At 38.5% G+C, this 15747-nt stretch overlaps 1 protein-coding gene across 2 annotated transcripts in view; it reads right to left on the bottom strand.

Moving 5' to 3' along the window:
* The window catches only part of LOC105492547 (alpha-1,6-mannosylglycoprotein 6-beta-N-acetylglucosaminyltransferase), a 327940-nt gene that overhangs the window by 110711 nt on the left and 201482 nt on the right, over positions 1-15747 (bottom strand). For both annotated transcript variants that reach the window (XM_011759746.3, XM_011759745.3), the window contains exons 6-8: positions 6602-6673; positions 4478-4639; positions 1123-1292 (exon numbers count right to left, since the gene is read on the bottom strand). In XM_011759746.3, the coding sequence (XP_011758048.1) occupies positions 1123-1292; positions 4478-4639; positions 6602-6673 (404 nt within the window). The remainder of the gene's footprint in view (positions 1-1122; positions 1293-4477; positions 4640-6601; positions 6674-15747) is intronic.

The raw sequence follows: 15747 nt of genomic DNA, 5'->3' as shown, positions 1-15747 counted from the left end.
ATGATTGGCAGCTCCTTGACCACGCATTGGTCATCTCTGTATGTCCTACACCAAAACTAGCCTATAGAAGGCACCAGATGAGTGACTGCTAACTGTACAAATGCAGCCACTTTGTAGGTTGTGTATCCAATTTTTTTTTTGTTTGCTTTTGTTTTTTTTTTTGAGACAGAGTCTTGCTCTGTCACCCAGGCTGGAGTGCAGTGGCATGATCTCAGCTCACTGCAGCCTCTGCCTCTCGAGTAGATGGGACTACAGGCATGGGCCACTGCGCCTGGTTAATTCTTGTATTTTTAGTAGAGACAGGGTTTCGCCATGTTGGCCAGGTTGGTCCTGAATTCCTGGTCTCAAGTGATCTACCTACCTTGGCCTCCCAAAGTGCTGGGAGCCACCATATATTGTTTTAACATGTCTCTCATCTCAATGAGCTCTAGGATGTTCATTCAAGGTATTTCTTCTGGAAATATATGACATATAGCAACATGACAACTTGACTGTTAGGTGGGAAGTCTCCATGGGCAATTATCCTAAGCAACTGCAGGGGATGGAAGCGTCCCTGCTCAGCCAGCTATGCCAATATAGAAGGGATTACAGGAGGGCTGGAGCTAGAAGCAAATTTCAGTGAAATAAAACACCCAAGTAGAGTTAACAGACTCAGGTGAAAGTTGGCTAATTGAAAAAGGACCGGCTCTGGGCTTTCAGGAAATTTGTTCTATCCGAATTAAATTACAAACAGGAACCTGCCCTGTTTTAAGACTTAGAAAGATTGATGTTGAGTAGGCAGTGGTATGAATTTTAGCAAGAGACAGGGAATTAGGAAAGTCAATAATGTTTCGTGCTACAGATGTTGGAAGCACCTGTAATAGCAAAGAATAAGCTCCTTAGTTTGAATTTTCTGGTATTCATTTATGAAGCCTCTGGAGCCTTCAGCTACAATGAAAACATATTATCCTTTTCACAGTGTATGTATTTAGCTCCTGAAAATAATCTTCTTATCTCCTGTTTAGTGAATTATCACTTTCATTTTCCTCGACAAAAAATTACACACTAATAGAGGTAACACTTCAAGAGTTTACAATTTCTTTCCTGTATTCTGATTTTAAAATTGAAAAGTAATCTCCTTACTCTTTGAGCTCAGCCAGTGAAGCTGAAATCCTAATGTCATGGCCCAGTAAGTACAGAGATGTAATTAAATCACTCCACTGAACTAATTCACCAAGAGGGCCACCACTGAAAGCTGTCTCTGCAATCTTAAATCCAGATTCCTTGGTCAGGAGTCCCAGGTGAACGAGGACCTGGAAAACAGAGAGGCATATACTGATTCACACTGAACCACATACAAAATGCACAGTACTGCGCCAAGAAGTGATCAACAAATCCCAAAGTCATGTTTACATCCTAACAAAATCTCAGTGTGGGGAATGCTGTTTTTCTAGAAGGTACAAAGGAAGGAAATAATTTTTCATTGTGGTTTTAGAGAAATAAAATCACTGCAGCCATTGGTATGGCTATGAGTACAAGGTTATGGACAGATAATCCCACCTTTTGAAAGCACAGTGTATTTTTAAAATCAGGATTAAAGGAAGGTAAGACAGGACAACATTTTCTAACACTCTTGGTCTTTTATCTACAGCTAAAATACTTCTAACCTCTTACCATGGAAAATTTCAAATACATAGAAAGTATTGGAAATTTGAATATACATGACAATAGTCAATACCAAAGTAATTACTGTGTAGCTTCAACAATTATTAATGCATGACAAATCTTAATCTATAACCCCATTTTCTCCCAACCCCTCTAGATTATCTCAAAGCAAATTCTTGACATATTCTTTCATCTATAAATATTTTGGTATGCATTTCTGAAAGGAACAAACCTTCACTTGAAAAATATAACTTGAACATCACTACTATCCCTAAAAAACCTAGTAATTCCTTAACATCATCCGATATCCAGTTAATATTCATACTTCTTCAACTGCCCTTTATTTTTTCTAAGTGCACTTGTGCGATTCAAGAGTCAGAGAACATACATAATAATTGCCTCATATGTCTCTTAGCCTCATAGGAAACAATGTACAGGTGTGTCTGTCTTGGGATGTTAGCAGTCCTTGATGGTCACTAGCTAGATCCATTAATCCATTAGGGACTGCAAAATGATATTTTACCATTCTTTGTTTATTAGCTGGAATGCCTCTCTATGAAGAGAAACTACCCCTCATCAACTATTTGGTCACCCTGAGGTTAACTCTAAGGTTATAGATAAATGCAGCCAAACTTGTACTTGGTATAGAAGGAGCCTGGTAAATATTTGAGTCTTTCTCTTTATTTGCCAGTTTTTCAGAACAATAAACTTGTTTTTTAGCCTACTCTAATGATGATCTATGAGGATTTTTAATTAAAAAATCATTATAACATCAAAGCTATTTGATATGCTTCAAAATATTGTGGATATTCCTCTTACCAACTATCCAATTGTCCCACCTGGGCCTGTGGGAGGCTATCCAAGCTGGCTCCTAAGTTCCTTTGACATGATCTTAGTCTTCTTTGATAGCTTCTCCGCATGTGGTGCCTGACAAGATTGTTCTAGGCTCAACAGGTACAATTTCTGCCTTGGACCTTAATAAGCCATTTTTCCAAGAACCTCTTATACCACTTAGTAGAAATAGCATTTAGAGACTAAAGTGTGGGGCTTAAGGGACTCAATTTTATTACTATTTATAGGCCTTACAGTGGCCCTACCTAGGAAATTTGTTTTTCCTCAAAGATAAAGCAAATCATGAGTTCCGATTGGTGTTTCCAATTCAAACTCAGGGTTACAGTGTTTTTACATAACATCACCAATCCTACCATCCATTAATTCTTTTCTTCCACACTACAGATCCCACTTCTCAAAGACACTAACATAATTACTCATCTGCTTTACTCCAGTGTTCACAATGGATTCAGCATGAGAATATCAATGCTACTGCATATTACATGATTAATAAAAATGGTTTTAAGATGTTTTTACAGTTTTTTATCCTTTGTGATATCCCATCAGAAGTGCATCGTTTACTGTGTTCTAAAGTCACTAAGAATAATCTTTCTGTGTGCTTCCATCAAAACTGGATGGATATATAGTCAGTTCTTTTGTTTTGTATTCCTCCTAATTTTTAGTTTTTGGTAATAAAATTTCATTTAGCACTTACATAAAATGATTCCAGTGTCAAATCTACAAAGTCAGATATATTCAGAAGTCTAGTTTCTATGGCAGTTTCTGTTGCCTCCATGCTAATCCCAACTCCCCTTATTTGACCTTTTTATTCCCTCTTATTGTAGTAAAATACACCCAACATAAAATTTACCATTTTAATGTATACGGTTCAGCAGCATGAAGCACATTCACATTATTGTGCAACCATCATCACCATCTCCTTTATTTTTAATTTTAGTTTATCAAAATAAGAAAAATACATTTTCAAACTAAGAGCAAGAAGCAAATGTATGTATCTGTATATATCTATATGTATACATAGATAGAAATTTCCTCTCTCTCTTAAAAATAATGTACACTATTCTCTACTTTTCTTCGCCTAACAATACATCCTCGAGGTTACTCCACAGGAATATATAGAAAAATTCTTTATTTCTTTTTACAGTCCACCTGTGCATGTGAACACATGCTCTTCCATACATGACCGTTTGGTGACAGAATGTTTCGTCCTGCTGTCTCACAAATTCACAAGATCTAGGCAAAAGTGATCTATCAAACTGTGGCTTGGGGTCTTGCAAATATATCTTTATTTTCTTTTTCAAACATATCAGATCAGTTGGATTAGGAATACCAAACTCATTTTTAAGTTTTTTAGATGTGGGAGCAAATTGTTCCCTTTGCTCAGTTCTGAAATCAGAACAGTTAATCTAAAGCCAGACCACCAAATCCATAGCTAACAGGGCATAAAGTCTTCTAAGTCCAGGGGTATTCGAGAGGTTTTCCAAGTCTCTCCTCATGAACTAGAAAGCAACTGGCTCAAATTTAATCAAATTTTTCTCTCCCTCTCCTAGGAGCATAAGCAGAAGCACCAACCAGACAGAGTAACAATGAAACTCACTGGCTGTCCAAAAGCCAGGGATGAAAATCAACAAAAATATAAAATTTTCATGATGATATAATAGGAAGCTCTCAAAGGTTGGATTCAGGTAAGGAAATGGGGGAAAGTTTCCTGATACCCTGACAAAGACAGGTTCGAAGGAAAAGTCTTACAAGCAGATATTCTGCTTGGCTTCACCCAAGAAACTTGTGCCAGACCCTGCTAAGTAGGAGCATTGTAAGTAGGCAAAGGCCAACCCAAAAACAGCTGTACAAGAGACTGAGCAGAATCACCCTGAGGGAGTATCATTTGAGATATGACATTTCTCTTGGTCTTGTTTCCAAGCAAAATCAAATTTTAAAAGAAAACTGGCATCTAACTGCACTGAATTAATAAGAAACTCACTTTCTTCCGCTTTCTCTTTTCAAGGTTCTGCTTTTCTGCCAGGGACTTGATTGCTTGAATCCATGCGTCAGCCATTCGCCGGATCCGTAGTCTCATCCACCGGAATTCTTCATGCTTTTTCATCATACTGTAGAGAATATTAAAATCTGTACGAATTTCCGCCTAGCAACAGAAATTTAATAAAATGAATAGAAGATAAAAAGTCAGAAAGCATAATGGTTTTCATGATGTGACATTTGAAAACTTAAAAGGGTTAGTCAATTAAATTGAGAGCTTCAAAAGTAAGTCTTGTCTGCTGCAGCTTTGACTTTAAGGTCCCAGGACTGCAAATTGAAGCAAAGGCTGCTGACTGCTGATCTGCCGGAAGGGACATCATTAAAAAATTAGAAATCGAGAAAAGCAGCACAGGCATTACAAAGCCCTGAGCTATGTTCAAATGCAGTTTTTATAATGAGTATGCTTGATGTACCTTGAAATTCTCAGCACTCAAATTTACTGTGCCATTTGGATCTACCATAGGACAGCAGACTTCTAAGAAAACTGAAGTCAATTCTTAGCAGGCTGTTTGACAACGTGGAAGTTGCCAAAAAGCCTCTTTCTGTCCACGGGGTTAAACAGGGAAATAAATGTTCATCTTCTGGTTTTGTCCCAGTCCAAACAAAAATTCATTGTTCTCTAAGGAATTTAAGAGCCAGGAATACTACTTTTCTGTCATGAGCAAGTACAATTTAAAATTCAGACCAGAATAACTTAAAAGCCAGGAAGAATATTTTTCCTAATGTTCTAGAGAATATAGCTGGATACAATCAGTGACTGGAATAACAGAGAAACATAATAACCAGGATTTATTTCACAGAACATCTCAAACATGCTGAATCCACCTTTTCAGCCACCACCATAGCTCATTCTAAACACTCATCTCTTTTCTTTCTTTATTCCCCTTTGAGATAGGGTCTCACACTCCCACCCAGACTAGAATGCAGTGGCATGATCACAGCTCACTGGAGCCTTGAACTTGGGCTCAAGCGATCCTCTTGTCACCTTAGCCTTCCAAGTAGCTGAAACTATAGGCACACGCCACGCTCAGCTAGTTTTTAAATTTTTTGTAGTGATGGGGTCTTGCTGTATTGCCCAGGCTGGTCTCAAATGACTGGCCTCAAGCAATCCTCCTGCCTCAGCCTCCTAAAGTGCTGAAATTACAGGCATGAGCCACTACACCCAGTTTCATTTCCCTTCTTGACTAAACAATATCCTAGGACTCCTGTGGTTTACAGCATGGATCAGCAAACTACAGCCCTTGGGCTAAATCCTCACTGCTTATTTTTGTGCATAAAATTTTACTGGAACTCAGCCACGCCCCTTCATTTACATATTATCCAGGGCTGCTCTCTCTGTTACAATGGCAGAATTGAGGAGCTGCAATGAGACCACATGGCCTGCAAAGATGAAACTATTTACTATCCGGGTATTTTGCAGAAGTTTGCTGATCTATGGTCTAAAGAATAAAGACTTATGCTTTTAATGGGGCAACAAGTACTTTCACAGTCCCCTTCCGACCTTCCCAGTTTCATCTTCCGCCTAGCTCATCCAATCCCCTATGGCCTTGGCCAACTGAACCATGCAGGCTCTACTCCCAGAAACTGCCATGCTCTCATTTTCCCATATGAGAGATACCCTTTTCTCCTTGACCTTATATAAAATCACTCATCATTTAAATTCAGCTCCAATGTCATCTTCACTATGCAATCTACCCTGAATATTGCAGACTAAAATGAGCTCTTCCTCATTAATTCCCACAGGCCTATATTACAGCATTTGTGACAGAGATGGTCATTATCTGCCATCACCCTTATTAGATCACGTAGGGCCTCCACATCTGGTACCAGGTCTTACTCATATCAGTAGCCCATCATTTAGGAACCCTCAGAGAATTGCTCAGTAAACAAACATATGCTAATGGTTGACTGATTTGGTCACCTAGACTTCCACAGAGATGAATAACAGAAGTTTTTCAGTGTAACACTATTTCAGGTTACAGTTGACATTTCTAGAAGATTCCACATGTATCACTTGGCATCTGACCTAAATGCCCAAGTCTAGAAAGAGTTTTCCAAAATCACTTACCAATGAATTATGATCAGCTTCTTCGTAGGGATTTTTTGCTCTCCAAGGTAAATGAGGACACCAATTTTCAACCTAAAAAACATCAGTGACACTAAGTATGCAACTTCATCTATAATGAATTAATATACAAACAAAGCACCGAGAACAGCTCCTGGCAAACAACGAGCACTATATTAATATGTGCTATTTTTATTATTAGCCAAATTCCCATGCTTTTAGCTAGTATTCGAGATACAAGTGCCCTCTCAGATGAAACAATCAGCAGCAAAGGTCAGAAGAAAGAGATTATATTTTACATCTATCCTTCAAAGTACTCTACAGCAATTAATTCCTTAGTCATTTAATCCTCACATCTCTGTACCAGAAGGAAAGGGAGTCTAATGGCAGAAGGTTAAAAGACTGAAACATTGCCACCGGGGAATGAGAATCTAAGGTGTCTCTGTGACCATTTAGCAAATGGACAGGAATGATCTTTATCTGTTGTGGCATATCTGGAAAGGAAATTGAATGGCACTGAAGCCACAGAACTCAATCCTTTATCTGGGTTAGGAATGCTACTGATAGTTTAGGGCTAATTGGTCAAGGTTTCTCTCATTTTCTAGCTATTCACTTCACACTATCTCAAGAAATAAGGTGATAAAACCTATTTGAGGAGGAGGAAAAAAAAAAAAAAAACCTTGATGATCTTGTGAGAGCCATTCTGGAAGATGGACTGTTCTGTCAATGCATAAGGTTTAGAAATTGAGGGGAGGAGGAAAGAGAAAGGAAAAAAGAACTTGATTTTATAGAAATTTCAGCAAAGGTTATCAAAGACTATTAGGCAACTTAATTTCTAGCAAAAAAATGAGAAATGCATTAAAGTTATATTGATGTCTATTCTCTGTCAAAACTAGTCATAATGAAGACAGCATTATCACCTGTTTACTAATAAATAATGAGATTATGAAATATGGCTAACAAACAGGCATTGAAAATAATTTTTCTATCGCCAGGTAGACCTATAAAACTTAATGAGCAGGAGAGTGAGGGAATGTCCTTAAAGTGGTCACTAAGATGGCAGAGACATGTGTGGAACCATGGCCTCATGGGTCAGCAGAAGACAGTTTGCCCTTTCAGTCTCGGTAAGTTTTCCAAGAAACATGTCGGTTTTACTAATCTAGAAGTTACTCATAATCCAAGGTGATCTGTACTATAACCAAAGTAATTGGCCTGATTTGCATAAAGCCATCTGCCACTGCAGATGATCCCAAAGCAATAAGCAGAGAGAAGCAAAGCTCGGGGAGAGGGCGGAAGCTCTGAATAGGAAAAGTGAAATATTCTCTTTTCTTCTTATGGAATAAAATTAGACCTTACCGTATTTGTGAATGATTCAGAGACTCAAAAGGATTCCCCACAAGGAAAGCTGAAATGGTTTTTACTCATAAAAAAGAAAACACCAACTTGCCTTGGAGGCCTACAGTCTAATCACTGGGATCTGACAACAACATGACCATGAAAGGCAATATCTGCAGCTCCACAAATGAGAAAAATGAGGAAAAACAGCAAAGAAAAAGTCTGCAAGTGGATGAAGCCTAAGCTGGTCTCAGCAGCATTATGCACATCTGTACCTTGTATTCTTAGGCCAGATTGAATTATTTAGCTCCAATTAGATTTGTGCAAATGGACTCAATAAACCATATTTATAACATGAAGGCTTCAAATGGATTGTAGACTTGATTGTGAGATATTTAATGTCACCCCATCCCACCCCCATCCCTGCAAAAAAAAAAAAAAAAAAAAAAAAAAAATTGGATGAGCAAGGAAGGTACAGACTTGAAATAAACCTCACACCAAATAAACAACCAAATTTACCAGCCACCCACTAGGATAAAACGTTTTCCCAGGAATGGCATGATGGGGAAAGATGAAATAAGACTAAAAAAAATCAACTAAGAGGAGAGACATGAGCAAGACCAGATAGTGATAAAGTTCCCTCCCCACTCTGCCACTGCAAGAAGAATCTTTCAAGATTCACTGTGATGAAAATATCAGTCCCAGGTGATTTTTTAAAAAATGACTTCCCTACAGAAGCCTCAAGACTGTAATGCTTCTTTGAAACTGATCATTTATTTTAGTTCTTCTTATTCTAAATCACTTCCTAAGGCTCCAAGGGCACTCCTGAAAATATAAAATATAGAGTCAGTCCAATTTAGCTTTTAGCAAGAAATTTCGCTGTTATAACATGTATACATGCACTTGTAATGGTGGGAAAATCAATTATGAACATCTTAGCACAGAGCGGGGAGGTGGGTTTTTAAGGTTGTTTTTGTATGCTGTGATAGGATAACTGGTTAACAAAATAATTAAATTATACATAAACCAGTTATCCCATGGGGAGAAGGGAAAAACAAAACAAAGCACTTTTTTCTTTGGGAAACCTCGGAGGATTACCAGGATTGGAAAAAAGCCAGCATTGGCAATAACTCCGAGTACTGAAACAAACAGCTCTCAAATGAGCAACATTTTCCTAAATAGGAACACCATTAATAACATTCAGGGAAAATGTTGCTGAAGGTTAATAACAACCTCTTAATCCCTAACTTTGCTTTCTTTTGATCTGTCCAGAGTCCTTTAACAAGCTTAACCCACCAGTACAGGATGCTACCAATAAAGCTGGACCCCAAGGTGAGCCCCACCTTCTATGGCTCTATTTCAAGTCACTCTCAATAGCTCTTCTACTCTTGGCTCTCAGAGCCCTAGCGTCCTACAGCTGTCTTTGACCACCTTCCTTCACACTGTCTCAACTGTGGCTCCTGGTACTCTCTTACTGGGACACAATTTATATTTCCCCTCAGTATGGAGACACACTGGGTGCCCCGCCTTCCCGCTACCACCCTCTGCCGTCAACCCCATCTCTGCCCAGTTTTTATGGCCTGGGAAAGACCTGCCTCAAGCCCTCTGACAGGGAAGGGACTGGACAGTCTTAAAAGTAGCCTACAATTCACCACTACAAGTCTAAGAAATTAAAATCGTCTGAGCTCATGGCAACACGCACACAACAATCGATCCAGGAGAAGCATTCCTCCAGTAACCTTCAATTGGAAAGCAAATTCTTTGACATGAACTAATCTTTTTAGCTCACTAGCCTCAGGCCACAAAATGAAGATGCAACAAAAACAAAGACCAGCCAGGCTAAAACTTTAGAACATCAATGCACATTCCATGGAAAGGACCCTATAAAATCACTTTTCTTGAACAAGGAGATACAAAAGATAACAATTTGTTTTTTTGACATTCCTCCTCACAGTGATTTAAACTTCCTTGAACAAAAAGGGTTTTGCAGCTTAAACATGAACACTGCGAATCAAAGCATTCTCTGAGTCCCTAGAAGTCTAATCTGGTAAGACTTATTTCCAAGGTCTGTAGGATAAACAATTCATTATATTAAAGGGAAAAAACTTGTTGGCAGATACATAGACAACTCAAGTTGGAGTTTAAAGAGGGAAAGAAAAAGTAACAAAGTTACTGGGAAAACTAATAGATTCAACGTATACATGCATGTTGCTAGATATAATATGGCAAAACTTCTAGTAGTAATGTTCTGTTCTTTTGAAAGAATGATTAGTCTTTGTTGTGGCTTTTTCTTTCACGATTAATGTGAAGTATTCTGTTCTAATGGGTCACCAACACACAGGATTTCATGCTGTATTTTTCAGATGATTTAAGTACAATCAAAACTAAATGAGAAAAATACATACGGAAAGTCTGAGATCGTCTCTGGATGATGGTGTTCTGGGTGCTTTTCATTTTCTTTTTGCTAATCTACATATTATACATTTCACAATGAACATTAAGAGAATAATTTTTAAAGGAGTTATATAAGCATGCCATCACGTATGAAGACTTACAATATGTTGGGCTCCATAACACACACACACTACACGATTTAATTCCCCATAGGGCCTTATAACATGGGTACTATCAACATGTTACCTGGGATGAAGTCAAGGCTTAATGTGAATTTGCCGCTATAACTTCTCTAGTGAGTGGCAGGGCTGAGTGACAACTGAAATTTGTTGTCTCCCTAACCAGGATACATTAGAGTTACCTTTAGGCCAAGCTTAGTGAGGGATAAGGGACCTATTTCAGCGGGGAAAGATGACTGAATCTGGGATCAGTCAAAATGGACTCTATGCCCAACTATGCAAATAACTAGGCATTTAATTTTAAACCATTTGGCTTTCAAGTTTTCTCATCTACTTTAGAGTTGGATCAGGTAACCCTCTTAATTTTATTATCCTGTAAGATCTGAAAGACAGAATTTATGTCATCCTGTTAGGCTAGTTGGTCACATATCAAATGAATACAGTTGACTATATATCTATTCATTTGACACACTGATTACACTTATATATACTCACATTCATAAACATATACACATTTGTTATACCGATGACATCAAATGAAGTTACTCATTAAGGGATAAGCTAAAAAAAAGTAAGCCCCCTGCACTTCTCTCTACCACATGCCAACTCCCGCCTCCTCTACTTTCTAAAGTTTTAATGATAAAATGCAGATAATAAAGGATGTCTACTCATGTAAGTGGTAAGTGGTTCAGCTTTCTAAGACTGGTCCTCTGCACCAACACCTGAGTTGATTAATATTTTGGTCCTTATCTGAAGAGTTGTGTAGGGGGAGTGGGCTGGGAGAGACCAAGAATAAAAGTTGTGATGTACTAGGAGCCAAGCATGAGAATAAGCCCTTTACACACGTCATCTCATTTGGTCTTTTCAAATAACCTCCTGAGAAAGGCTAATTATCATGCCAGATGAAGAGGCTGAAGCACAGACTAGATACAGCTAAAGACGGAAATGCCACCTGTCTTGTCCCAGAGCTGGTAAGCTCAATCAGTATTTGAAGCACATTGGCTAAACTTCTGGTTCCTACAGTCCCATAAGCACAGTCCCGTCTTCAATACTGGAGTATCACTGCCTAGGTCTTCTAAAAGAAATCCTTTAAAATGATTATACTCTTAGTGCATGGCAGTACCGTACGGTTAACGAATGTAGCAACAATTCTGCTTCCAACTCTTGCTCCTACCATTTGTTCTATGAAGAGCGAGCAAACGAAACACCAAAATTGGATCACATTCTACACATACTCAAATGCTGCAACAGCTTCTCCTTGCTCTCAGAATAAAATCCAGAATTTATATCAAGATCTTACAGAATCTGACTTCAACTCTTACAGCGTTTGCCTCATTCATCCTGCCCTACATAAGCCAACCTTCTTGCAACTCCCAAGAACATACAAGCTCGTTCCTATCTCAGTGGGGTTTCCAGATTTAGGGAAAAGAAAAAGGGTACTCAATTAAATTTTAACCATAGATAAACAACAGTTTTTGTTTTAGTGTAAGTATATCCCACACAGCGTTTGTCACATACTTACACTTGAAAAAATTCATTGTTTAGCTGAAATTCAAACTTCATTGGCTGTAATGTATTTTATCTGGTAACCCTATAGCTCAGGGCATCTGCCTTTGCTCTTCTTTCTACTTGAAACCCTCTTCCTTCTAAAGTGTTCTATGCCTCACTCCCTTACTTCCTTCCATACTATGCTCAAACTTCTCCTTAGAGAAGCCTTCCCTGACCCACTGACCTGGCTACTCTCATCCTCTCTAGTTTATTTTTCCTCAGAGTATTCATCCCTTGTGTCAGTCCTTTTATGTACTGATTTTATTGTTTGCTGCCCCATCTGCAAGTAAGCTCCTTGAGGACAGAAACCTCATCTGTCTGGTTCGTCACTCCATCCCCAGCCCTGAAAACAGTACCTGGCATACAGGCAATGTTCAACTAATATTTTTAAGTACTGAATGAATAAATGAAAAAGCATGACTTGGGCACTAAAGAGACTCATGATAATGATACTCTTTTCCACTTATGTGGCGCTTCACTGTTTTCATTTCATTGCAACCTTTCAACCATACACTGAGGGAGGCAAAGCAGGCTTTATCTTGACCTCAGTGAAGAGAAACCAGACTGAAAACTCAAGGGAAAGCTCAAAGCCACGTAGGGAAGTGGTGGGATCCAGACAGGGAATCAGGTCTTATGTGTTTCCTATAACACTGTACTGCTGCCCCCTGCCAAGACAGGCAGCAATATTATTAACACAAAGTACAGAACTGACTACCTGCAAGAGACAGAGTACAGGGCCAGAGTGATCCATGAGAGTTCTGCTCAGCATATCAGGGGTTGGGGGCTGGTGTGCAGAACTTAAAGGGATGCTGTAGTAAGTGTTCAATGTGCCACAAAACCAGTAGGGTTCTAACAAGAGGATGAGACACTCAATAATCCATCCCAAATTGCTGTAAGAGAAGAAAAGCCAATTTTCCCTTACACAGGAGAAGCAGCAAATTCCTCTGTAGCCAACCAGAGATAATGCATAGAGATACTTTCTATAGCAACTCTCACTAGGCACAGCTCCCACTGGATGCTGGCAAAACTGGTCCCAACTGGTCTGTATCCACATGAGGACATTTTGACAATTAGTCACTCAATTTTAAGAGGTAGTCACATTTTAGACACCAATGATATAGCTCCTTTTTTGTGTTTAATGTGCAATTATGCTAAGTGACAATGAGAGTAACAAATGGGCAAGAAAGCTGTGCCTTCTAATACAATTGGTTCATTCCATTCTAACAGTCTAATCTGATCCCTTGTATGCTCTCATAATATTAGAGAGCATTATAGTAGTCCCCTCCTATCCACGGTTTCACTTTCTGATATTTCAGCTACCCGCAGTCAACCGCAGTCTGAAAATATTAAATAAAAAATTCCAGACATAAACAATTCAGAAGCTTTAAATTGCTCACTGCTCTTAGTAGCATGATGAATGCTTGCAATTCCTGCTCCATCATGCCCAGGGCTAGAGTAGCTCCCTTGTCCAGGGGATCCATGCTATAGACACAACTCACTCACATTTGTCACTTAGTAGCCTTTATGTTACCAGATCAACTGTCTCAGTATCTCAGTGCCTGTGTTCAGTAAGCCCTTATTTTGCTTAATAGCAGCCCCAAAGCCCAAGAGTAATGATGCTGCCCCAGTTCAGATAAGCCAAAGAGAAGCCATAACATTGTGAGGGAAAAAGCATAGTACATACAGGGTTTGGTACTACCCTCAGTTTCAGGTACCACTGGGTCTTAAAATACATTCCCCATGGATAAGAGAGGACTACTGTATATTAAACGTGTTAATCAGTGCTCAAAACGCCCCTGCTTCGTGTCTCAGCTCAAACTTCTTAGCGTATTTAATGCTACAAAGTTTACGACATTTTTTTAAGACTGGAAGGGTTAAAGCTAGAAGTTACTCACTCAAAACAAAAAACTATTGCCGATTTAAAAAAAATGCTTCAGATAGAATCACTCGTTCAATAAATACATGTGCCAGACATCACTGTACGTGAGAAGAAAACAGACAAAACTCTCTGTGGAGATGACTTTCCTTGTACTTGTTGTTAACGTTAGGTGTTAATGGTCACTCCAGGGCAACTGCACTTCTCTTCCCACTGCCTGTAAAACACCTGTCAGATATCTGCACTTCTTACTCCCTGTCTTCAAATATGGTAAAACATCATTTTCTCAACTTCTCAGTAGGTCCTATCCTGAAAAACTCTATCCAAAACTGACACCATCACTTATCATAAGTACTTCTTGCTCTCTCTTTAGTATTTCTCCCCAGGCATGTACTACAGTCTAGGAGATGATACATCTTACTTTTTTGATGTTGCTAGCTATCTCTCCTTACATAACACAACCATAATGAGGAGGGTTTATTCACTGTTAAATCTCCAGCAGCCAGAAAAAAATCAATAGCAATTAATGCTCCTGGCACTCAGGTTGTGACCCCTAGGCATTATTTCTAAGAGAAACTGGGGTGGTATGCAGGCCGGGGGAGCAAGGTGGTTCTTAGAGATGCTGGTTTCAGGCCTAGGGTGGGAACTGTATGATATGAATCTGGAAGATCTTGGCATACCATAGAACAAGAAAACTATTACAAACTACCATGGTCATGTTAAAAGGTCTGAGAAAGCAGTATGAATAGGTCCTCACTGGCCAAAGCAGGGCAACTTGACAATCAGTAAGAAAATAACTGCAACGGACTGTTCACATGTTTTAATCCATTACTTCATAATGATAATAAAAAACAAAAAGCAAGCAAGCAGAAAGAAAACAAGCTGGAAAATGCCAAGAAATGAACTGGGAAATAAACGGTTTCTTCTATGAACTTCCTCTTAGGGTGACCACATACCTGATGAAGAGTCACATCTCTGCACAGAAGTACTCCTGATATATTAAGAAGGTACTGTTAATGAATTAATGAACCTGGGCACTGATCAATGATGCTAACATCAAAAAAAAAAAGAGAGAGAGAGAGAAAGAGATATCAGGCATTATGTGCCTCCCAACTCAAGTATATAATACCATTATCCATGAAATAACTTGCACAAACAATATTAGATATTATTCTGATCAAACTTCAGATCTAGCTATCACTTTACTGGAAATAGAAGGGGGCAAAGAGCCAGGTTATGCAACAACATAGGCTGTAACCAAAATTCAGAGTAAGACAAACTCTAAGGCAATGAAGCAGTTTCTCTAACAAAAAACTAGAAGGAAGAAAAATAAGAGACAGAAGAGAACCTAAAATGAAGAGAGATTTAGGAGACATCAACAATTGCAATTTAGGGTCCTTACTGGAAACCCAGTTCAAATAAATACACTTTAATTTATACAATGGCCTAAAAATATGAATACTAATCTGATGTGAAGGAATTATGTTAATTTTCTGGTGTGAAATAGTATTAGCAGTTATAACGAGAATAGTTGTACAATGTTTTAAAAGAGTCTCTTTTAGAGATACAAATTGAAACAGATATGATGCTTGAGATTTGTCCTAAAATAATGAAGGAGAGGAGGTTATAAATGAAATGAGATTGGCTATGAATTAACAATTGTTGAATATGGATCATGGGCACACAGGAGTTTGTTATACTCTTTTGAAGTACATGCTTGAAATTTTGCACATTAAAATTTTTTTTAAGTATTTTTAAATACTTTTAAAAGTAATTTTTAAAGTATTTTAGGGTCATATAAGAGAAATTATATGAGA

This window comes from Macaca nemestrina, chromosome 11 (assembly GCF_043159975.1).
Source record: "Macaca nemestrina isolate mMacNem1 chromosome 11, mMacNem.hap1, whole genome shotgun sequence".
In the NCBI taxonomy this organism is placed as follows: domain Eukaryota; kingdom Metazoa; phylum Chordata; class Mammalia; order Primates; family Cercopithecidae; genus Macaca; species Macaca nemestrina.
This window is presented reverse-complemented; position numbering and strand designations above follow the sequence as displayed.